Source organism: Diceros bicornis, chromosome 32 (genome assembly GCF_020826845.1).
Source record: "Diceros bicornis minor isolate mBicDic1 chromosome 32, mDicBic1.mat.cur, whole genome shotgun sequence".
NCBI classification, from domain to species: domain Eukaryota; kingdom Metazoa; phylum Chordata; class Mammalia; order Perissodactyla; family Rhinocerotidae; genus Diceros; species Diceros bicornis.
In genome coordinates, this window is record NC_080771.1 from 28368645 (window position 1) to 28393941 (window position 25297).

Consider the following 25297-nt stretch of genomic DNA (forward strand, 5'->3'; position numbering starts at 1 on the left):
CAATTACAAACACTGTGGATAGCCTTGAGTATATTTCTTTTTACAATTCTTATTAGTACCTTAGGATGATTTCCCACAAGTACGATTTTTTTTGCAAGTACCTTTATTGATTTGTCATAGGGTTGTTATGAGGATATAGGGTTTTGATTCACATGCAAGGCTTTTATTTTTGAAAATTTCATTATGAAACAAATTAAATATAGAGAAAAGAAGAGAAAATATAACTGACTTCCAATTACCTATCCCCAGGCTTTTTCTAAAATGTAGATTTCATCTGATCTCTAAAAAAATACGTTTAATTAATATGGGCCCATCTCTTTAGACAGAACGTTTCTGCCTTGATATGTTTACTTAGCATTTACGAAGTGCTGGTTCCTGTGTCAGCCTTTTTACAATATATTTTCTCCTTTATTCCTTATGACAACTGTAAGGGCTGTTTTGATTTTACAGGCAAGGAAGCTGAGAATTGGATGATTTAAGAAGCACAGATTTAATTAGGTGGTAGAACCTAGGTTACAACCCGAGTGACCAGCTCATCCAGTTTGCCTGATACTGTCCCGAGTTTAGTACTGGAAGTCCCACATCCCAGGAAACCCTCCCCCCCATCCCCAGCAGCCCAGGACAGTTGTCCACTCAAAGTCCCAGCCGTTCCCCAGCAGAGTGGTTTAAGATGCAACATTCTAGGGTATCCCATTTCCAACTGACTGAAATCTTGAAGACAGTAAAGAACTGGTTATTCCCGAGCGAGTATGGATTATCCTTGGTCTTAGAGTGTTTACGTCCACACAACGTTGGATATTTTATTTTTCAGGTCTCTTCACGTGCTTGTGTGCAACGCAGCGGCTTTTGCTTTACCCTGGAGCCTCACAAAAGATGGCCTGGAGACCACTTTCCAGGTGAACCACCTGGGCCACTTCTACCTGGTCCAGCTCCTTCAGGATGTCTTATGCCACTCAGCCCCTGCCCGGGTCGTTGTGGTCTCCTCAGAGTCCCATAGGTGGGTTAGAATTTGACGTTTTCTTTCCTTGTCCCCTTCCTTGAACCACCTAATATTCCCCCAAGGCTCTCTTTCTGAAAATAATTTTGATTAATCTTACTCTGAAAAGTGTGGGAGTACTCAACCTGGCTTACTTAATCTTTTGAGGTCTTTTTTTGTGTTTGTGGGGGATTATTGGGGGGTATTGTCTACAACAACGTAGAATGTTTTTACAACTGTACTTCAAGCCCCTCATTGATTTTGCTTCGAGATGGAATAATAATTGATTAAATCTGAATGCCTGACCTTTATTGATTGGTCATTCAACAACTTCAACATCTCACCAAGAAGAACGTGCAGTTATTCTAGCAGGAGAAACAATGCAATTAAGGACCGTGAGATGAAATCCAATTGTTTTATAATGAGAAATTAGGGAATTCAATGCAGACATTAGCTGTGTAATTGTGGAAAGGGAAGTACTGTAGTTAGAACATATTAGAAATCTGGCCATGCCTCTTTTGGTTAAAATTTCAATTAAAACATCAGATGGCACTTCTTTTCTATTACCATTAGGAGAATATTCAATTGACTGAAAAGACACTTGAAAATTTCCTCGTATTTTCAGCATATTTGTTTCTAGAGTTGGATAAACAACTATTTGTCTAAAAAGAAGTATTGGGAGGAGACAAAGGACTTGCTGGGTGAGCCTAGATTTAGGGAGATTTTCCTGGTGTGGTTGGAAGCTTTCCCTCTTAGCAAAGTAGCTGGAAAAAAATAATGTGCAGGGGCCTATTTTTTCCCCCTTCTTCTCCGTCTTAAGTCCTGAAATGTTTTAGTGACCCAGAATGAAGCTTATTTTTTTAATCATGCTTCCATAAAATGTAACCCCTGGGACTTGGAAGAAAGAGACCAGCCAAGGGTTAGCCAGAACCCTTTATCACTCCCAAACACAGGGGCTTAGGGTATAAGTGACATACTGCAGATAGATTTAGTTTTACCACTTTAAATTTATGATGGCTGAAATGAAAGGAAAATGCCAGTAATAATCCTCCCCCGCGTTAAAAGACATGAAACATCTAGTAACTAGGTGGTAACAAAATCTGGACATCCTTATCTTTGCAGATCACACCAGGTTTGTGAAAGAAAGTGGAATGGCCCTGTTCAGGAGTGAGGGAGGCTATTGTGGGGGCAGGCGCGGGAGAGCGAGCTCCGGAAATAAATCTGCCAGCCCCACTCGTTTGCCAGATGTGGAGGGCACCACGGGATATGTTTAAATGAGCTGGTATTTAATGGGAGATTATGTTGAATTGTCAGCTGCTCCCTTTCCTTTGTAAATCTGTGTCTCAAATGGTATTTCATGTGACATCTTTGTTCTCTCCTTAACTGCTGTGTAATTCGTGCCTACCTTGGAGATCTGAATCTTAATTTCTTTTAAAAGATGGATTGGAAAGAAGGGCCTTGGTCTCCTGACTTAGATCCATTTTACTTTATAGACAAGGCCTTCCTGAAATGTGTTATGTCTGGTGGTTGGCACCGGTCTTATGCTTTCTGATTATCCTTTGCACATATTAAAGGGTATTTTTACAAAATGTTAATTCCCCCAAACTGGTTTGTTTATTACACTTATACTGCCTCCCACGACACCCGAGAGCCAGTGTGAATACTGGGTGCGCAGTACTGGGAAAGCCCTCACTCACTGCTCAAGGGCCCAGAGCCCTAAACCATGTTGTAAAATGGAAGCGTTGATATCTAATTACCTCCATAAAGCTAGGCAGAATCTCTTCGTTGGAGTCAAGACCCCCTGTTAGGGGAAAAGTAACGTCTTATGTTTGCAGAAAATATTATACCAGACTGCCCCAAGGCAAAATATTTATTAGCCTCCCCGTGTCTTCACTGTATTTTAGTTACTGGTCTGGAGTCTGAGCAAGTGAAGTGAGTTTCTGCATGCCTAAAATACATCATATTAAAATGAGAACTTGACTTCCTTGCTGTGAAAAATGTTCAGATAACAATTAAAATGGAATGAAAAGAGTGGAGCCCGGGCTGAACAACTCTAAATGGCTGCAGCTGTGTTGAGTGTCAAGTTGCTACACACACACACACACACACACACACACACACACACACACAGCTTCTGACGCAAATGCGGTCCTATTCTTTGAACATACTAGCTTTTGTCTATATAGAATCCAGCCTAATTATTTTAGTTTGGTAATTGAAAAATCCTTAGTTAAAAAAAAAATAAAGGAGCAGTATATATAGAAATACAATATAGAGGTCCCCTCAAACAGCGAACGTTAATGTCCAGAGAGCAAATGTTAACATTTTAGTATACTGGTAGGAGGATAATTCTATTAAGACATCATTGTTTGGCTTTGTCAATTTTTCAACTTGAAAATAGACTAGGCAGCCTTGGAAGAGTTGTTTAACTGCCTCTTGAGCTGAGAGGTGAACACAGTTGTTTCTCAGGAAGGCTGCCCTGGCTTGGAGGAATCAGAAAGCTCACCTACCTTCCCGCTTCCTGGAGGACTGTCTATAAAAGCTAATCAGACTTTAGGAATGGGCTTGCTGCCCAGGAGATCAGGGGCCCACTGATGGGCTTATGGAGGAGGGCAGTTTGCAGAGGGCAGGCCTGGTGTTTAGTGGCTGCGATTCTCTATCTTGAAACCTTCCTTCAGCCTGGTTCCATCTAATTTCTCGTCATGATGGGTTTTGTTTTGTTTTTGCCTTATTTCTAGATTAGGGACTAGGAATGAAAGCATTTTCTCCTCTTAGCAGTTTAATCTACCCAGTGTTCCCTAGTCATGAGGGCCATCTGCGTCGTCCTTAAAAACAAAGCAGAAAATTCATTTTAAACATGAAAAAGTGCCACGTGGACGTATTAATGAAGAACATAGAGGATCTGAACCTAATGGTAAATTTTACCTTTTGAGCAGGGCTAGAAACAAAGGTTTTTGTAATAAGGAAACTGGGCCCTTAGTTTGGAATTCTGAACCCATGATCAAACTTCAATTCTCTAATCCAGTATTTAGTCCCTGCCACGTGTCAGGCACTGTACTAGGCAACATGCAAGGGGCTCACTGTCCACCTTCTAGAAATTCACAGTCTAGGGTTGGAACCAGGTAGACAAATGACTTGCAATCTGGTGTGGTAAGGACAGAGGCACAGTGTACAGGCAGAATGCAAAGGTGGCATGACTTTCTTTGTTCCTGATGTTGGAGGAGGGCAGGGTCATTGAACACCAGGAATATCGTAGACTGGGTATCCACTGGAATATCCACTGGAAAGTGGATACTTCATTTCCGTGGAAACTTGTTTTTCAATCTCCCTTACATGCCTTCTTTCAACCTATCCTCCACTGCCACCTAAGAAATCATTGTGACATCCAGCAGTGGAAGAGTTAATTAGGGAGCGCTTCCTGGAAGAAGTGGCACCTGAGCTGGGTTGGGCTAAACAAATATGCCAAGAAAGGTTTCCAGCAACAGGTAATGAAAGAAGAGGGGAGAGTGAGAATGGAGGGTGTTATGTTTATCCCATACCTTTTAGATAGTTTAAATTTTTGATGCTCTTTTCTGCTCAAAGGAGGTAGAATTTCTGAGACATGGCCCGTCTTGGATCATTGGATTTCAACTCATTTTTTAACAGCTCTTCCCGTAACGCCTTATTACTGTGTTGAAATAAAGTTCAGAAATAACTTCCCTGCACAAATATGTTTTAATTCAATATGCTTGCCTAACTGTAATATAAATAAAAAATTAAATGTGGAGCAAAATAGCATGTGTTTCAACATGTAAGTGCTTGGGCAGGACTACAGGAGAGGTAAGTAATCAGATGTGCTCGTCCACCCATGAATCACTCGCAAATGCAGACTGTTAACAGGTGTGCAGCAAATATTACCAGCATCCAGTCAAGCTTCCTCTCCCCCGAGAACCCACAAAATCGGGAAGTGCATTCATTCCTCGTTTACATGGTGGTTGCACTATACTCCTGGAAATGCACTGGATGTTAAAACTGTGCATATACATAAAACACAGTTAGGCTCCAGGCTCAGATAATTATACTCAGGCTTTTCATCTGCATGAATGTCCAGTGGGGCTGTCTCCGTGAAGCAAGATGCTGCCCGCATTGAGGACATCTACCAACCCCGGCCCCCGCTGGCTATCATTATGACAACCAGAAAAAGGCCCCCATAAATTTTCAAATTTCTGGCTAAGTCCCACTGCCTTAGACGATTAAGCTCTAAGTCTGGGCTCTTCCTGTGGTTTGGGGACTTGGAAACAGGCAGCCAACAATTAGTTGCAAGGTCTCATTGCTGGATCCACGATGACGTTTGTGGCCATCGGCTTGGTTGATGTCTTTAGAGCAGCAATGTCGTTTAGCACTAGAAATTGGATGTCACTGACGGAGTCCTGGAAAATGGTTATTTAATTTCCATTAAAACATGAATTTCATCTGCCCCTGTGATGCTTTTCTTGGTTGTAGCTCAACTGGAACTGCTTATGTTAGGGAACAACCAGATTCTCCTGTAATTTTCATTTTACCTTTTGTATTCCATAGCAGTGATCTAGAGGGCTCCCGTAATGCTTCCTTATTACTCAGTGCCAATGCCCAGAGTTAATTTAATGACACAAACTATGAGGGGTCCTGAAGAAAGATGAGACCACCATCTAGAAAATTCCTTTTGTTATGATCCATTTATTTTTTAGAGCAGTCACTACTTTGTTGTTGTTTGAAAAAAAAAAAGAAGAAGAAGAAAGAAAGAAAAAAAGGAAAGAAACAAACAGCTGGTGTTTAACGACTCCGTCAGACCCAATTATAAAACATCAACTACTTACTTTGATTTGTGCATATCCATGCCATGGGTATACTTAAAAACAGTAGACTCTGCCAGAACCCATTTTGGCTTTGTTTACATTTATCTTTTAAAAGTATAAGACTATCGATGGCACCTCACCAAGGTTATAACCCCTTTATAATCATTAATTTTTAATCTGGAAAAGAGTCTTGGAGGCAGCAAGACTCATCTATATTTACTTGGATGCTCAAATGAAAATATACAGGACTCAAGGGTTGGCTAAAATAACCCAGGAAAGCCCCGTCAAAGGTTAGGAATGTGATATCTTTCTTCTTCCAAAAGCAGCAGACCTTTATTTAAGATGCTTTTCTATTTAATTTAATTATCCTTGAACTTCCCATTGAAGGTTTTGAAAAATATATGTTAGAGGCAGGGGGAGTTCAGCGTGTTAAGATGGCTCCATTTATGAGTTTGGGCCTTTATTAAGTCTATCTTTGGATCCAATGGGTTTATATTGTTAAATCACCATTGTCTATTTTTAAGGGGACTTTGTTTCGATGTTTGCACAATTGAGTTTTCAGTAGTCTCTGTAGTTTCCTCGGATTTCTAATAAAAATAGAAAGCTATGTCAGAAGTCAGAGATTGGCTGCTTCATGTCAAATTTCCTATGCTTTTAGATTTACAGATATTAATGATTCCTCGGGAAAACTAGACTTTAGCTGCCTTTCTCCATCTAAAAGTGACTACTGGGCCATGCTGGCTTACAACCGGTCCAAACTCTGCAACATTCTTTTCTCCAACGAGCTCCATCGCCGCCTCTCCCCACGTGGGGTCACATCAAATGCAGTGCATCCTGGAAATATGATGTACTCCTCCATTCATCGCAACTGGTGGGTGTACACACTGCTGTTTACCTTGGCCAGGCCTTTCACCAAGTCCATGGTAAGTGGACGGCTTCTATCGCTATAAACACCTTCAATGTGCCTTTATGGAAAGGGTCCTAGAGAAACCCAGACACATGTGTTTCAGCCTCTTCTAATGATGAGTCTGGTCTTGATAATCACATCATCAGGCCTATTAAAGCCATTGGAGAGGGCTCTTGAATACAGTTCAATCAACTTTAGATTATATCTTTTTCTCTAAACGTGTCTCAGAGGTCTGGAGACAAGATGTGGTTTTTCAGTATTGTGTTAAGTATGGCTGAATGTCTTGATGGAGATGATGCTTGTCTTTTGATGTGATTTTTTTATTATGATTCAAAAAGTGCAGTACTTGAAAACGATGTTTTGTGTTAGTATGTGAAAAACATGGATTTGTGACTGTTGAATGATCGGCAGACGTGATTCCTTTGTTTGCATTGAGAATCTGTATCTGATATTCTAAATGCTTCTTTTAATGGGTGTAAACCTCTCCTGGAGAATCCTTCGTTGGCTAGAAGTACATTTTATTCTTTACTTCCCCAAAGATGAATCCTTTTGGATGAATCACACTGCTGTGGTTAAATTTGGAAATGTTCACAAAGGTAAATATGGAAGTTTTATGTTTTTGTTGGTTGTGTAACAACCATATCTAGAAACTTCTTGCATGAAAGAATTTTAGTAGGAAGTAATTTGAGTGAAGAATGCACATTTTACACAATATATTTGGTATAGTACTTTTCCAATCCATAGGCCTTTAAAAATGTTTTCCTGTTCCTGTTAACCAAATGTAACATCTAATCCTTGGAAATAACCCTTTCCCCAAACACATTTTGGCCTTTAGGAGTGTCAGAAGTCTAATCATTATCCTCCAACTTCCTGGGCAAATGACCCCACAGGCTCTGAATATAGTCTGCCTTCTTCTCCAGCAGTCATTCCAACCTACCATCCTTAACCTTCATGTTTGTATATGACTTTTAAAACTACAACAAAAATCTTTTGAACTGCTTAGGAGAAAATAAATAAGTGCCTCTTTTATTCTAATCTAATCTAATTATTATAAGGTGGTTCTTATGCAAAGTAAACATAGTCAGAGGAAGTGGGAGGATCTATGGAGAGCAGTTCTCTGAGTCCAAGGTGGGGTTGATTCCTAGAAAGTAAAGGAGTGAAACCCCTTAGCATGTGTATCACAGGGCTCTGAAGTTTCCCCATCATCTCGCTCTCCATGATTGCGTAAGAGTAGGCTCCCCACGAGGGTTTCTTTGAAAATGATTTTGGCTCATACTTTGTTGGGTCCTTCAGTATATATAAGAAGGAAGAATATGGGTCTGAACTGGTGCCAGTGCCATTGACAGGACTGTAGAAGAGTTGTTCAAATTTAGGAAGGGGGAGAGAAGAGAAGAACATTCTTGTTCATTTTCTGCTGGCTGTGTGCCTTCAAGACCAATAGGCCAATCATCGAATTTAATTTGTAATCTTTGGGTCTTGAATTTTCTCACTCGTATTTGTTTGTTGGTGGGAGTTAGAAAGTCCCTCCTATGAAATCAGAGAGTTTAGTTTTTTCTTCTTCCAGAATTTCTCTGATCAGAGGAATGTGATGAGAAAGACTTAGAGGTGGGTCTGTGACTACAAGGAACATGATGGAGGGTCATGTAGCTATTTCACCATTTGGTGTGGACTCTGGGGGATGAGGGCTTATTGACAGAAGACTGTGGAGACTGTTATTCTGTGATGGGATCCCAGGGCTTAGGGACGGACTCTGGAGAAGGGAAGGTGGGAGGGGGGAGGAAGACGGCTTCTGATAAAATACAGAATAGAGTGACTGTTTTTGTTTTGGGGGGAGGAGTCAATTATTGTCTAATATATGACATAAACTGTGTTTAGCAAAGTCAGACTGGACTGTTGGCTCATTGGATCTAATAGGAGGATTTCTAAAAGTGCCAGCAAATTAATTTGGGCAGGCAAATGTGTCACGATATCAGAATACTGCTGTTTGAGGGGTAACTATGGTCAGGACTCAAGCCAAGTGGAAAAGCAGAATGTGGAGTTGGAAACTGAGGCAGCGTGTGTTGCCATACAGCCGAGGAGACACAGGGAGTTAGGAGAAGGTTGCCACTCAATGAACACCACACCCGGAGCTCATCCCAGTAGTACCTGATGCCCAGCCTAAATGTCTGATTGTTCCCCCTTCCCCAGCCAGTGTGCAGAGGCACCAGCTGCCGCCCTCCTTGATCCCCTGTGCTGGGAGCAGCCTTGGGCAACAGATAAAACAAGGACTGGTCTTTATGGCCCTGGATGAGAGGGATGTGGGAAAATGTCCAGATAACCCTTGAGAGGGTTTGGAGAAAAGTGGAGATGTCACAAAAAACCCAAATTTTGGCTAAGTTGTATCAGGAGTGGTAGAATGTTGCTAGTAGGCAGGGGAGGTAAGTACATTGTCTGTACTAGAGAAGGGATTCCACATGGCTTCCTGGTGGTGAAAGAGTTACAAAGTAGCAGCCTGGGGCAGTGGACCAAGTAACTTTCCTGCTAATGATCCTAAAGGTCAAGACTTAGCTCTTACCTTTGAGAACTGGGACGAATTGGGTAAAGCACTTAACCATTCTGAGCCTATTTCCTCACAACCAAAATGGCAATACAGGTTGGTGTGAGGACTGACAATAACGGATATAACAACTACAATAATGGATATAGAATTTCTGCAATGACTTATCTGGCTATTCAGTATGGTAGCCACTGGCCACCTTTGGCTACTGAGCCCTTGAAAAGTGGCTTATACAACTGAGGATCTGAATTTTTAATTTGACTTTATTTTAATTAATTTAACTTTAAATAGGATCACTCTCTCACTGGTAGGACAGACTGGGCTTATTGAAAAAGTCACGTTTTATTCTTCCATACTTTGCTTGGCATTTCTTCCATCACAATAAGACATTTGTTTCATGGACAAAGGTTGCACTTCTGCCATTTTAATGCAAACATATTTTTGGACATGAGCCATGTTGTGGCGCTCCCATTCCCACCCCATGTAAATGTTGGATTCCTAAATGCTCATGAAGAAGTTGAGCATAGATGCAATGTCTCCATCTCCAGATGGCTAGTGTTCTGTTTGTGCTTCATAGCCCCTCTGCATTTCCCTTCAGAGAATGTGTTTTTCTTTTGACATGAGTGTTGCTGGAGTATACGTTGCATTCACAAGGTCAAGCAAAGAAACACAACCCAACCTTGTGCTTGGAAGCCTTCGCTTCTCCACTGTAGCTGGCTCCCTTAAGCATTAAACAGCAGTATTCTAATATCAACGTCCCTTTTTTATTTGCTGTGACTTGCTGTGACTACGGTGATTTTAGTTACAGTAATTAGGTCACTCTTCATGGAGTCAGGCTATTTTAAGTGCCTCTTTAAGGAATATTGTTGCAGATCAGTAATTTTACAATTGGATGTTCTTGTGCAACTTTATTAAATGTAATCTGTCTTTTAAATGTTTCCCTTTTACAGTTATACATTTCTAATTGTTGCTGTAAATGCATTATCACTTTGAAATTAATTAATTTTTCCATTTTGGCCGCCTGCAGTATAATAATCACTAATGAGAAACTCATAGGGATTAGTTCTCAGCGCAGCGACCCCTACTGGTAAAGCCGTGTCTCTGCCACCGCTTCCTCTTGAGGTCTAGAGGACAGGACAGGGGTCCTGGGGGAGAAGCCTTTGTCCCCCCTCCCTCCAGTTTATCATAAAATAAAAATAATGGATAAAAATGGGAATAGGATTGTTTTTTAATGTTGTTTAAAAAAAGACACAGGATTCTTCAACAAGCTTTTGAAACATCTTAAGGGAAACCTAAATTTGCTGGGAGTTTTCTAATCATGAAGTCCCATCCATCATGTGTGCCTTATATGTTTATTTTCCTGTCTCTCAATGCAATTTCCTGTCTCTCTTTTATGCAATTAAAATATTCTAAAATTATGTTTTGCATATGTATGCAGTAATATATATTGTATGTTAGTATATGTAATATGTTCATACATCCATATTACCTTTTGGGCTTAATTCACGAAGCCAGGCATACTGTATTATCTGGTGGCATAAGAAAATTTCAAGGATAATTTTGGCTATTTGCAATTGTTGCCATGTGTGATGACTTTAGATTCCTGCCACACTCTCAAGATGCAACTTGGTGGTTTAGGCCAGACACCATGAGGCTTTATGTATCAACATATATGTCTTCATTTATTCCTCCAACAGTTTTACAATGTTAGAATTATTATCCTTATTTTGCATTTAAAAAGCACAGAGCACTTACGCAACTTGCTCAAGTAAATCGTATATCAGCCTGCAGATCCTTTACCAGCTACTCCTAAGTCCGTTTGCTTTGTCAAATGCACCACAGCGCCTCTGCCATATTTATGTCTAGTTGTGGAGTTATGTTTTCTTTTTCAAATATTTGAAAGCACCTTCATGAAATTAACCCTCTCCCCCTGTTCTTCCCCCACATTAGATTTCAGTTCTGGTAAACAACATCTTAGCTAGAGTTTCTAGGTCCAAGCCAGCCGTTTGCGGATCGGTATGTAAATTTGAAGCCGAGCACGGTCACGTGCCTCTTAGGGTGTTTTGTGCAACCAAATATTTGTGTTGGCAGGTAACAGTAGAAAGAATATCATGTGTTAGGGTAGCAAGAGCTTAGCAGATGTTTTAGGGAACGGCGTTTTCAAATCATTTTACGTTAAAAAATGGCTTGAGTTTGTAGAACTTCTGAAACGATTGGGTTACGTTTCCTGTTGCCATGTAAAGCCAGCCATTGTGCTGAGTTTTAACAGATGTGTGGCTACCCTGCTAATGGATGGACCTGCAAGGCTGGTTCTGTTGCAAAGTTATAAATTATAACTAGAAAAAGCACAAGATGTCATTCTTCTAACCTTCGGGAAAGCCAAGCTGGGTAATTCTGCCCTTGAATAACCCGCTGCAGGGTGATTTATAGTTGGACAATTTAAAACATAATGAAGGAGATAATAGATGTTGATTTGTTCTTTAAATTAGTATTTTAGAAAACTACTTCTCCCCCATCCCTTTTGAATACCTGCAGCTGACTACACTCTAGATCCCTATCAGGGACAAACCCCTGTTTGAATCTTTATTGGCACATTTAGAAAGCAGGGGTCTTTTTCTGTGTGGGAGGAGGAAATGTGATTTTCAAAGTGGAAATTTCAGCGTGTTCTTCATTAATCTAAATATTTTGAGACTCCCGAGTGAGGGTTGAATTCTCTGGCTGCCTTGCTCCTGCCGGTCCAGATATGTTGGAAAACCAGGCTCTGAGGACCCCACTGTGACCGGGCCACACTTGAGCTTTCCTGCAGAGCCCCACAGAAGGACCCAGTGGCTGGGCTCTTCTCCTCGCTGAGATCATGTCCCTGCAGCCACAAACATTCTTCTTCCTTTCCAGGATTATCATTAGCATTGGTTTTATTAGTCACCTCGCAGTTTTGTCTGGAGCTTTCAAGTTTACAGTGTTTGCTCAATTCAGAGTCCAAGGGATATGGTAGAGCGGAAAAGAGCAAAGGATTTAGAATCTTTAGACCCATATTCAGAACTCAGGTTTCCTCCTGTTTTTATTCTCTCTGAGGCTCATTTTCTACATCAGTTTAGATGTTTTGGGCTGTGAGTTATTAACACCCAGTTAAAAGTGGTTGGAGGGGCTTGCTTGGTGGCGTAGTGGTTAAGTTTGTGTGCTCCGCTTCGGTGGCCCAGGGTTCGTGGGTTTGGATCCCGGGTGTGGACATACACACCGCTTGCTAAGCCATGCTGTGGTGGCATGCCATATACAAAATAGAGGAGGGTTGGCACAGATGTTAGCTCAGGGCCAGTCCTCCTCAAGCAAAAAAAAGGAAGATTGTCAACAGATGTTAGCTCAGGGCCAATATTCCTCACACACACACACACACAAAACGTGGTTGCAATAATAGAGATTTGTTTTTCTCATATATCCAGCAGTCCCAAGACAGCCAGGGGTATGTTTAGCTACTATCTCGGCAGCTCTTTTGCGATTGTCTTAGCTTTTCTCTCATGCTTATCAAGTGGCTGCACCAGCCTCCTTGCGTGCTTCCCTCCTTTATCACGGAGGAGCACTTTCTGTTTCAGAACTGTCCTCCCTAACAGACTTCCACTTAGCTCCCGCTGGCCGAGATTGAGTCACTGGTGGATAGCGTAGGTGCAAGGAAGGCTGAGAAAGTGCATTTCGGGCACTTTGTGTCTCGAGGAGGCAAGATCTGATGGCAAGGAGAAATGGCTGGGATAATGGCTTCTGAGCAGGCACTATTAAATAGGTATGCTTATAGTGTTCTCATCTGTCAAATGGGAATGCTGTCTATTTTGTACGGTCATTGTGGAAGCAAGTGGGAACTGAATGGAAGGCACCTGGCGTTTTCTGGTCCCCTTCTACTCCACCAGCTTTACCTCAAGCCACTTCCAGCCCCATTCTCCTTCCTCCTCCAGGGTGTTGAAACTTACTGTTCTAGAACACTCCTTTTCTTCCTTTCTTCCTGGTTACTTTCTACTCATCCTTCAAAGCTCAATCCAAACATCACACCTCAAGGAAGTATGTGATCAAGACTCCCCCTTCTGTGCTTAGTGCTTATGATATACTACTGTCTGATGCATCATAGCACTCCGTAAATATGTGCTGAATGAATGAAGGAAGGGCACCTGGAATTTCTCCTTCATAACATTGAACACGAATGCAATTTAAGAAAAATAATTTCTGTAATTTGGTGTTTAATGTCTGTCTCCTCCTCTCTCGGAAGTGGTGTTTTTGCCTTCACAGTGCTGTATCTCTGGTCCATAAAGTAAATGCTCAGGAAATATTTGTAAATGAATAAATGAAAGACGATTAGGTGCTTAATGAATGACAGTCATTAATACATTCCTTATCATTAGTCTGTCTGAGTTGTGCAGGGGATTGCAGTTCAGGGTGTGGTGATAAAGAAACAGATAAGGCTAGAGTCATACAGCTAGCACATGAGATAGCCGGGACCAGAATCCAGCCCCACTACCCAGATTCCTGGGTCGAGTGCCACATAAAGAATCTACCCAGAGGTGTTTGTATGGAGCAAAAATATGTAAGGAGAGAGAAGCAAGGCGTGGGAAAGACAGGATAAGCTTTAGAGCTGGGCAGCTCTCGGATCAAACCCCAGCTCCATCCCACGCTAACTCTGGGGCCCATTTTGTAACCTGATTAAGATTCTAGTGTAAAACTGGGATGTCATACCTGCCTCCTGGGCTTGTATTGAACATTGAAGGGGCTCATGAATGTATAGCATCTAGAATGTGCTAGATGCTCAATAAACATTAACTAGTATTCTTATTACTGACGTGTTGAGAATTAAAGATCATGAATATATAGCATTCAGAACATGCTAGACGCTCAGTAAACATTTATTATTATTGTTATCAACATCATCATTATTTTTTCAGACAAGAAAAGGGTTGCTTCCCTTCCCATCGCTTATGGATGCTCATTCTCCCAGTGATGGCTCTGTGTCTGTCTCAGAAGGTCTGATTCTCCCTGTGAACATTAAGCGTAAACACACCATCTACAAGCCTGAGTAAGCACTGAGGCAACGTGCAGAATAGTAAACAGGACTAGAGGGGCTTCCCTAGTGCATAACTGAAGCCCTCCTGGCTGCCTGTTTGAAGCCACCAACAGTACACCTTAGCTTTCAGGAAACATTATCCCTTTCTCGTTAAAAACAAAGAGAAGGCAAGTATGTCCGTCTTTGTGAGGCCATAGCACCTCATCACTGTGTTCGCTCTGCCTTGCTTTATAGTGTTTTAATTCTAGTTAGGCCTTTGTTCCCAACTGAGTACCCGAGAGGAGAAAAAGTGACTATCGGGCCTTAATATGTGTGACAAATTATTTAATGAACATTTAACCAAGTTTTGAAATTCCCCTCGTTTTATCTTCCTCGTTTCCTTTTCTTCTGCATACCCGTTGGCATTTTGGTAATGCATTGCCTCTTTTTAACTCTCTTTCTAGCTCTTTTATTACTTTCTTTTTAAGTTAGTGGTGCCTTCTTTGATCCTCCCCCTTTCAGTTTCCTTTTCTTCAATTTCATACTTCTTTCCAGTGATTTTTGGCTGCAGTGCCGTTTAGATACTGAAGGCCAGCACGATTAAACAGATGCCAGGAGTGTGTGTTGCCCCATGATGATGTTTCTGAAATGTTTCTTCTATGAACACTGATTTTTGTATAACTCACCGGACACGCTGATTTTTCCTTGTGAGGTGGAAGGTAATGTTTTTCTAGCAGCAACAAAGAGAACTCGAATCAGGTGTTCTGAATGGTTTAGAAACTGATATCCACCCCCTCAACCCTTCTTATTACACGAAGGTAAATGAATATTTTGAAAATCAATTGAAGACATGTCCTCATGTTACATGAAAACCTACTAAGTGCCAGGCTTCATGCTCATGGGTTTGCATCTTTATATCTAAATTTAATGTAATTTTAGAGTTTGCTGTAAGCAAACAATTGTGTGTCTCCGAGCTAGTCACCTACCCTCCCTGGGCCCCAGTTTTCTTATCTGTAAAATGAGTCAGTTAACCAAGATTAGTTGCTGCATGAGTTTTGGATTTTACGGAATAGTATAATTTGAAAGGAAATAAAAAAGGACGACTAATGCAGGTTCACACTCTGGATTCTGAAAATTCTGGATGAAAATAAACCCACAACCATCAACTATCACCACCATTTTACAAAAGAATGAGTATTTTAATACCAAAAACTGTAGAGAAGGAGAAGGAAGTGATGCATGGTGGAATCAGGCTGTAAGCTGACCTAGGGTATATAGGACTTTTTTTCTCACAAGCACCTAGTTCAGCCTGTGCCCCTTTATAAATATGACATCCCGTCTACTTATCTCCCGGTTTCTGTGGGTCTGGAGCCCGGGCATGGCTTAGCTGGGCCCTCTGCTTTAGGGCCAGCTCACAGTCTGCAGTCATGGTGTCAGCCAGGCAGTAGCCACCTCCAGGCTCCACTGGAGAAGAGTCCTCTTCCCAGCTCACGGGCTTGTTGGCGGGATTCAGTTCCTTGTGGCCCAGTAGATTGAGGACTTTGGCTTTTCTCTGGCTTTTAGCTGGAGGCCTCCCTCTCAGTTTCTTGCCACATAGGCCTCTCTCCAACCTGGCAGCTTGCTTTGTCAAAGTGTATAAGCCAAGAAGGAGATAGAGTCTACCAGCAAGATGGAAGTCACTGTCCTTTGTAACCTAAGCACAGAAGTGACATCTCATTCCTTTTGCCCATTCTGTTTGTTAGAAGCAAGCCACTGGGTCTGACCCAAGTTCACAGGGAGAGGATTTCACAGTGAGGTGAATACCAGGAGGCAGAGAGCACTGGGGCCATCTTAGAGGCTGCCTATCACACTTTACAAGTTGAGTTTTGTTCGTTTTTCTAGTGCCTTTTGGTGGGCTATGTGTTGACAGATTTCCTCATAGGCCTGGATATTTCTTGGCCTTATGCCGTAGTATTCTTTATTGACATGTGTGTCTTTCCCTTGCTGTTCTCCTATTGGCATCCTTTCCTCATTCTTGTCTTTCCTCTTTTTGGGCTGAGAGAGCTACCGGATCCACCCATTTTGTTTTTTGTATATTTATGCATTTCTGCCTCATGATGGGAGGTAAGATTTAGTCCTTTAATAAGAAAGCTTATGAAGAGAATAAAGAAACGTGTGGATCATGCTTCCTAAAGTCAAGTGTTTGTTTTCATGCTGCTTTAGTAGAGGGGGCCATGTTAATCGATGGCCCAAATTTTTTTTCTAAAGAGACACATGTTACCGAGTTTTGATTTGAGTTTCAAAAATTGGCCAGAGACCCTGGGCTTTCTTTAAGCCATAAAGCTCGATAGGACTCACCCATCATTTCAAAGCCCATGTCGAATATTATTCTTATTCCAGACTATGTATAGTCTTTAGGATTTTTTGTTGTTGTTTTAGGTTTTTTTATTTTTTAAGTAGAAATCTAAGAAAGAAAAAAATCTTTTATTTTGCTGTTTTCAGAAAATATTGTAGAGATTGATTTTGAATATGTTCATATTATAAAACCACTCCTGTTAAAGTGTATAGTAACTAAAGTATCTATTTAGTAATATTCTAATTTCCCCTGTGAAATATCCAGCTCTTTTACTGAGCTGGGCTTTTGCTTCTCAACATACCGCCTTGTGTAGACTCTGCACCACTCGAAACATTTCATCCTTAGAGTTTCATATGATGGGGTGTCTTTAATCATTTGCATTTTGAAAAAAGAAAGTGAAATACTCTTGAAGAAGCCAAAGTAATCCACGGGAATGTATGGTGTTTATTCAGCTGGATATCTTATTTATTTGAAATACTGAAAGAAATCTCTTTTGACTGCTCAAAAAAGGGAAGAAGAAACAGTAAGAGTGTCCAAGTAATCTGAGCTAGAAAGTCCCTCCTTTCACAGAAAAGTTATAAAAAGTATATTTGCTAGATCCAAAAAAAATACCGTATATCAACTACTGAAACCTGCATAATGTTTTCTTAGTATTCTCACTCTTTAAAAGAAAAAAAAAAACTGGAAAATCTGGGAACTTTAAGATTTTTTTTATATTTTAATATTCCTAGGCAGGTGAATGCAATAAGTCTGTTTTTCCTTCTTAGAACATAACATCTTTTGTTGGCTTTTGTGTGTGCTGTGTGTTGTCTCTTTGTTGACTCTCTATAACCATAAAAGACCAAGAAATGAAATTAGCGTGGCTGAAATCTCCACATTACCCCTGAGCACATTTCCTATGAAGAAGGCATTAAGAAGTTGTTTATTTATTTATTTATTTATTTAAATTTTATTTATTTTTTCCCCCCAAAACCCCAGTAGATAGTTGTATGTCATAGATGCACATCCTTCTAGTTGCTGTATGTGGGACGCGGCCTCAACATGGCCGGAGAAGCGGTGAGTCGGTGCACGCCCGGGATCCGAACCCGGGCCGCCAGCAGCGGAGTGCATGCACTTAACCGCTAAGCCATGGGGCCGGCCCAAGAAGTTCTTTAAAAGAAAAAAATAAAATAAAATTTATATCAAAGGAGTTAGATTCTGAAGTATCCCCAGTCATGAAAATAATATAGATTTCTTCTCTTTTTGTCCTCTCTGTTCCAACCATATGGAATGAGCTGGCACATTTCTTGGGGATGAAAAGTAGGAGAACATACCAGATTCCTTTCTCCTAAACCTGGGAGGGTCTTTTCTCTGCTGTGGTTTGCCTTCTTTAGCTTAGATTCTATATCACATCTTCCAATGCCACTTTGTCTCACTGCCAGGCTCAAGGCTTTGCCGGGTTCATATTTGAACCCAGAGTGGAGGCCTTTTTTCATACAAAGACAAAATGTTAAAAAAATTAACCTTATCTTTGCCAAGTCTACCTGACCATTGACATGGCTCCTTGTTAGTCTGTAACGTGAAGATTTGCCATGTGTTCAATGCAGTATGGGAGATTCACTGCAAATTTTCCCGGAATAAGGACCAAGACAGCCAGTAACATCAAAAACCACAGCTTCATTATTAGGACTCACCTGTGCCAAGCAAGGCCTGTTCTAGGTACCTTTCATGTGTCAACTTATTTATTTCCCATAGTCCACTACCAACAGTATAAGGTGGGTAGGAGCTGAGAAGAGCTTGTTGATCAGTTTTGTTGAAGAAGAGTGCATTGGGATATGGCATAAAGGCCATGCCTGGGCTTTGAAGTTGAAGAAACCAGGCTCTCAATCCCAGCCCTTCCTTCTAGTGATCTTGTAACATGGGCAAGTCACACTATACCTCTCTGGGCATCGAGTTTTCTTTTTCTCTATAAAATGGAGAAAATAGTTAGTTCCCACATCTTTGGATTGTTGAAGGATTAAGGCACAGTTCAACCCTAGGGCGCATAGTAGACACTCAAGAAATGCTAGTTTTTTCTGTATCCTACCAGTCAATATAAACTTTCCTGAAATCTCACTGATTTCTAAGGACTTACAGGAAGCTGTTGTCAAGAATATTGTCTATCATTTGACCCCAAAACATAATGAAGCCGTGCCACTGCATGTCAGAAATGCCCTTTAACTCTGAACTCCAAGCAAAACCCCTAAGGAACTGCCATAATACCTTCTGCTTGATAATGAAATTATAACGTAATATATTTTTGGAGCTTGTAGTCCAATTGTGTGCTTTTTCAAACTGTATTAACGCTGATGGTTAGCATATCAACTTGCTCTGGCTTTCAGTGACTCTAATACGTTTTGTTCACCTTGTTCTGTCCTTGTTCCTACTTTAAGTCACCTTAAATACCCTTTTTGGAAGCAGGTCAAATATGAATTAATAAATTTAGGTTGAAGTACAGGCATGTTGCAGAGACTTTCTTAATAACACCAGACCAAAAGCAACTTTAACTTGATCTGTATAGTTGGATATATTTCTATATTGTCCACGCTTAGCAAGACAGATTATGTAAGACCCTTTGAAAAAATGGATATTTTAATAAAAGCATCCTGTCTTCAGAACTTTGGAAGGCTTTCACCTTGTTTAAAGTTATTCCTTCATATGATTTACAGAATCCTAGTTATGATTGCCATCAAGCAGTATGCCAGCTGCCCAGATGGTAAATCTTTGAATCAGATATATATGTGTTTGTCTATGTGTGTACCTGTGATCACGATTCTTCAAGGTCCTGATCAATATATAATTATTACTTTTTTGGTCTTTTTCTTTCTATTTCTCAATTGTTCTCTTTCTCCTGTGCCCACTATTGCTTTCCAGTGAGCTATTTATATATTAAATATATCTTTGTGAAAAATTTATCTATTTAGTATTCAGTTAGCTAAGATGCTTTATAAAGTCAACAGAAGCTAGCAGTGGCAATGCACATGGACACTTGCAGACAGTAAGTACTCAATAAATGTTTGTTATACCATGTAGATAGGCACGTACACTTAGAAAATCTGTTTGGGGGAGGGGGAGATAAAACTAGCTATTTCAACCTGCTATTTTGATCCTAGGGCTTTTTTTTTAACTGTGTCGATGAATAAAACATTTTAATCAGAGCTATATCAACACTAATCAACTTTTTTTTGTGGGAGTCTAATATAGAGTGACTTCCATTAAGTCAATAAAATAACTTGATCAAGTTTTTAAACAATACAAAGATAGTTAAGCTGCTGGTTTTTAAAAAGATTTGTTTTACTGAAATCCTTTTCTCCAGGACTGATTTTTTTTCCATGTATACTTGTGATGGTTATTTCAACCAGAAATATATGTTATTAATTTGATAAAAGTCCAATACTTATTTCTTAGCTAATACATAAGAAATTCCCCAGCAAGTCCACTCCAGTGTTCTAGAATTTCTCAGTTATCCAGGATTGGTCTCTGAACATGTTGCTAATCTGATTCTTTCCCAAACTTCCAAAAATCTGGATGACTTTGGAACCCTTGCCCTTTCTATGCTGTTGCAGGGCAAATAATAAGTGACAGATCAAGATGTCCTATTGTTGCTCCAGAACAGTCTGTCAAACTTTTTTTGATCACTACCAAAGTTTTTATGTCACAACCCAATGCATGTATACTTAGACATATACGAGTATGTGTCTATGTGTGTATAATATATTTGTGTGTGTGTGTATGTATCTGAAACAAGTTTTAAGAAATAATACTCTAACTATGGGCAACATCTCTGCTGTTTTTTCTTGGTTGTATTTCCTTTTTGAAAGTGCTGACTGTGGCACAGTGTCACCACCCACTGTTGGATTCACCACTCACTATGTTGCAACGTATCCTTTGAAAATTGCTGCTCTAGAACTGCTTGATCTGCTCACATCTGATAAGCCTTCATTGAGTGCCTCCTGTGCTGACTTAAGGGGTAGAAAATGCACAAGTGAGAAAGTCATTACCCTCGGCCTTTGGGCGCTTGCGTTAAAAGGGATAGAGAGTAAAGAATGTTAGAGTGAGGTGAGATGGGTACCACTGGACACATGCTTTTCTGTCTTGGAGGTGGGTATGAGACTAGTCAGATAAAGCCGTAGCACGGAGATGACATCTTTACCGAGCCTTGCAGGATTTGCGGGAGGTGAATGTGTAGACACAAAAAGGAGAAAATGTTAGGTAGACTTTGCAGCAACGGTAGGGCTGGGACTAAGATTAGGGACAAAAGTAAGGGGGGGTGCTAAAAAACTCAGTAATCAAGATAAATAAGATTTGAATGCAATGTTTCAAAAAATCAAAATTAATGCAAAAAAAAATCATGATAACGATATTTCACATTTTTAAACCAAAGTAGGATCAGTCTTATAGCAAAGGCTTGAGTAATGCACATGGATTTGTGGTGAGCCATGCAGGAAACGAAGGCAAAAAAAGGCCACCGAGGGCCTGGCTAAGGATGCAGGATCTCATGATCTCATATTAAAATTGATGATGATGGCAATAAGGCGGCGATGATGATGGTACAAAAACACTGCCATTTATTGAGTTGCTGCTATATGCCAGGACCTGTGCTATGTTCCTTATGTATTTCTCACGTTGATTCTTCGAGAGTGGTGTTCCCTATTATTATGGGGGAATCTTGGAGGGAATAAACAACTTGCTCAAGGCCATGTCACTAAAGGCAGTGGGGTGGAGATTCAAGCCCTGTCAAATGGAGTGAAGTGCACAAGCTCTAAATCCTTATCGCCTATAGCCTCTCTTGGCTCCAAGTTATGTCTGGGCTTCAGAGAGGCCATTTTTATGGCAGCAGGAAAGTGAGTGGGGAAGAGGAAGAGATTTTTAGCACAGATACCAATAGAGAGGCTGAAAGAGTTGGCTTTTTAGAAATTTTGTAGGCCTGTACAAAGACAGTGTTGGGGGCCAGAAGGCAAGAGAAATAATACTCTCCATGTTGCAGAAGTAGAAGTAGAAACAAATTTTTTTTTGGTGAGGAAGATTAGCCGTGCTAACATCCGATGCCAATCCTCCTCCTCCTCTTCTTCTTCTTCTTCTTTCTTTCTTTCTTTCTTTTTTTTTTTTTTGCTGAGGAAGATTGGTCCTGGGCCAACATCCGTACCCATCTTCCTCTACTTTACATGGGATGCCACCACAGCATGGCTTGAGAAACGGTGTGTTGGTGTGCACCCGGGATCCAAACCTGCGAACCCCAGGCCGCGGAAGTGGAGCTCGTGCACTTAACTGCTATGCCACCGGGCCAGCCCCAGTAGAAACAACTTTTGATGTGTTAACTGAATATGAGAGATAAATGGGCGAGAACACCTACATTTGTGGATGGACTTGTTGACATGCCCATATATGCATGTGTGCATAAAGAAACAAACAAGTAAAGGAAAATATCTGATAGTTAAGTTTTATTTATCCTGTCTTTTTTAAAGCAGGAGCATTAAATTCTTCGTTAGGGATATCTGATAGAGGTAATATGGGACTATAGATTAACATAATTTAAAGAATTTCTCCTTCAGATAGGTATGTTGTTTATTTCTATAAATAATTACTAGAATTGTGAATCTGTGGCAACTCGGAAATATCTTGATATATCTTTTTGTTGATGACACTTAACGAATGATGTAAGATAGATTCTAAGAAGAGAATATTTAGAATATCCATGTGTCACTTCTATAATACGCATAAAAATTATCACGCCTATTCATTATTTAAATATCTGCGGCTTTTTAGTGAGTACCAACGTGAACAAACCACGTTAACATGATTTAAAACGTGTAATGAAGTTTGCAATGCTGTCTGTTGATGTAACTATCAAATTAGCACACGCAGCATTGACCAATCATCCTTATAAAGAGCTACTTGCATTGTGAAGAGGGAAGATGCACATCCCCCTGTGGGCTGGCAGCATTTCTGCAAGCACTGTCTTAAATGATGCCACTGGAAGGATGGTTTATTCGCCGTTGCAATGTCATACAATGTGTGCCCATCCTATGATTTTAATCTGCTGTGTGCTTGGGGGACGTGGTTGTTCAGACCGACTGGTAATGTTCTCTGATTGCATATGTGTCTGCCCCCTTTTTGTTTGTTTTGTTACTGTTGTCCTCACTAAAGGCCTTTCCAGGGCCTTCCTTGGAACTCAGATGACAGCTCTTCCAAAGCAGGATTATCCAGGGATAGCAAAGGCTCTCCTACAAATTTGCCATTTCACCACTTTGAGTAAAATAGCAAAACACTTTTTCGTTCAGTCCAGGTTTGCTACTCGTTCTCTTGGTTCTTTCAAAGTAATGACTAATTACAGGTCTCAGGGTCCAGAGCTTCACTCTACAAGTGTTGCTTCGAGACTTACATGTTTGTTCTGTGTGAGTGAGGGTGAATTCCACCAAATTAGTGGATGAAAATACAAAACCTGTTTTTTTTTAAAGTCACAATTTTCTTTTTTCCCCAAAATGCTAACCTTTCTTTTGGGAAATCTTAATAGCCCTTCTTACAAGACTCTCTGATTTTACAACATTCGTGGGGATCCCAGAGGGTACATATAAACGGAATGTGAACTTAGCAGCTTTCACTGGACTCAGGAACTTTCTTGACTCTGTGCTGGAGGTCACATTCCCTTGTTTCTGGGTGAGGAAACTGAGGGATCCCCCAGAGATGAAGGGTGCTCAGCTTGATCTGGTCGAACTTGGTCTACGGACTCTGTTTCAGTATTTATTCTACCTTCCTCCACTCTCTAGCAACTAATTGTCTTGTTTCAGTGATATAGCGTTGTTTGACTTAAACTTTTTTTATTTTCTCATCTTACATATATAGCATATATAGTCATTTGAAATTATATTATTCAGCATTTGAGAAATAAATAATGGAAACCACCTAGTATTTTAGCATTAATACAAGAAAGACTATGACATTAAAAAAATATGTGTCCATTTATATTTATATATGTATACGTACCCGGGAATATGTGTATATACTCACGTGAATACTGGTGGATACCGATAGGTGGCTCTATGTTTCACCTGTGTGTGGGTTGGGGGTGGAATTAGCTTGTAGAATATGACAAAATGAAGTGATGGAATGATTAGTGCATCCTTATTAGGCCTGGGGAGGAAAAATCCTTCATTCCCATTCCCAACAATTTCCATTCCCTGTGTCATCTCAGTATTTAATTTACTTCACTTACATGACTACTTGAAGTTTTCCAGGTTAGTTGCTCCTATTAACTATAACCTAGAGGGATAATATTAGTAAACTAATGGATTATGGTATCTAACTGGAGGCCAGCAGATGACTTTGGAAAAACTGATTAGCAAGCGGTAGGATGAACAGAGGCTTCCCTTACCAGTCTCAGGCGGCCACTGTTTGTCATAACCTTAGAGGTGATCTAGGCCAAGCCCATTAGTTTAGAGATTAAGAAACTAAACCCTGAAATGTCAAGAGACTGTTTTAAGTTCACACCAAAAGAGTGCGTTTTCACTGCACTATGAGACTTCCACGTATTTCATGTTTTAAGTGACGTGGAGTCTCCAGTACTTTGAATGAATGCATATTTCTTGCATAACTGGATATTTCAAAGTGGTCTAGGAGTTAAGCGTTGTGTTACAATTGCAGTTAGTTGGTAGTCTGTGTCACTCAGGGCTATGATGCTCCAGGATTTCATCTTTCATTGTGAGAAGCGACTTCCTTCTCTTCTTCCTCTTCATCGTCTTCCTTCTCTCCAACCGTTGAGGTCATGTGTGGTATCTACCATTTCACTTAGTTTTGCTTTACTTCACATTTTTTAAAAAATCTGTGCATGTGACTATTTATGGTGCATGGTTTAATTGTAAGCTATCAGGCATCAATTGCTTTTTATGGGGCAAAATTTACTTTCTGCACTTGTCCGTGCCATTTTTAAAGGCTGCTGATATTCACCAATGGATATTCTTGGGAATCATCTTCTAGTTTAAATGCAGTTAAGTATTTAAAAATAATATCGGTGACTTGTATGCATTTTCATTCAGCCTGAAGGCCTACTTGATGTTACAAATGAAAACTTGCAAAGCAATTTTAAAATCGTAAGAAATTGTATGTAATAAATAGAATAATTAATGACTTTCTCCTCACCCACTGGTCCATGACGAGGCTCCTCTAAACTGATTTCAGAACATCTCAGAACCATCTTTGATAAGCTTGCCCTTATTTTCCCTTTTTCATTAATTAATTAACCCCAAATCTAGCTGCCTAGTAACTTGAGTGTTTCTTTGATGCCTATAGAGATCTTCATTGTTCAGTTCTAGAAGCCATTTAATTTTGCAAGTCCTTACGTCTCAGTTTCAGTACTTTCTGTTTATGCAGGACAAAAAGCCACAGCTCCTTACTTCTAATCCAGGTTGGTTCTGAAGCTCTATGGGGTTATATGTTGGTGGTAGGGCTTGGAATTTCATAGGTAGATTTTCCATCGTACAAGACATCTGCCTGCCTTGTACACATATTTTTATTGACATACACAGAGAAATTCAAGAAAGCAAAATAAAAAGAATATTTTGAGAGACAGAAAAATAGCTAATTGTTTCTCTTTATGTAAATACAAAGTAATTTTCTCACAGAAAAGGACTAAATATGCACTTTGGCTCTCTCTTCTCTCTCTAAATTAATCAAGTATGGTTGCTGCCTTTACTTGCA

At 40.3% G+C, this 25297-nt stretch overlaps 1 protein-coding gene across 6 annotated transcripts in view; it reads left to right on the plus strand.

The window, feature by feature from the left end:
- Positions 1–25297, plus strand: part of WWOX (WW domain containing oxidoreductase) — a 739856-nt gene that overhangs the window by 279958 nt on the left and 434601 nt on the right. For all 6 annotated transcript variants that reach the window (XM_058528338.1, XM_058528335.1, XM_058528337.1 and 3 more), the window contains exons 7-8: positions 812–997; positions 6449–6713. In XM_058528338.1, the coding sequence (XP_058384321.1) occupies positions 812–997; positions 6449–6713 (451 nt within the window). The remainder of the gene's footprint in view (positions 1–811; positions 998–6448; positions 6714–25297) is intronic.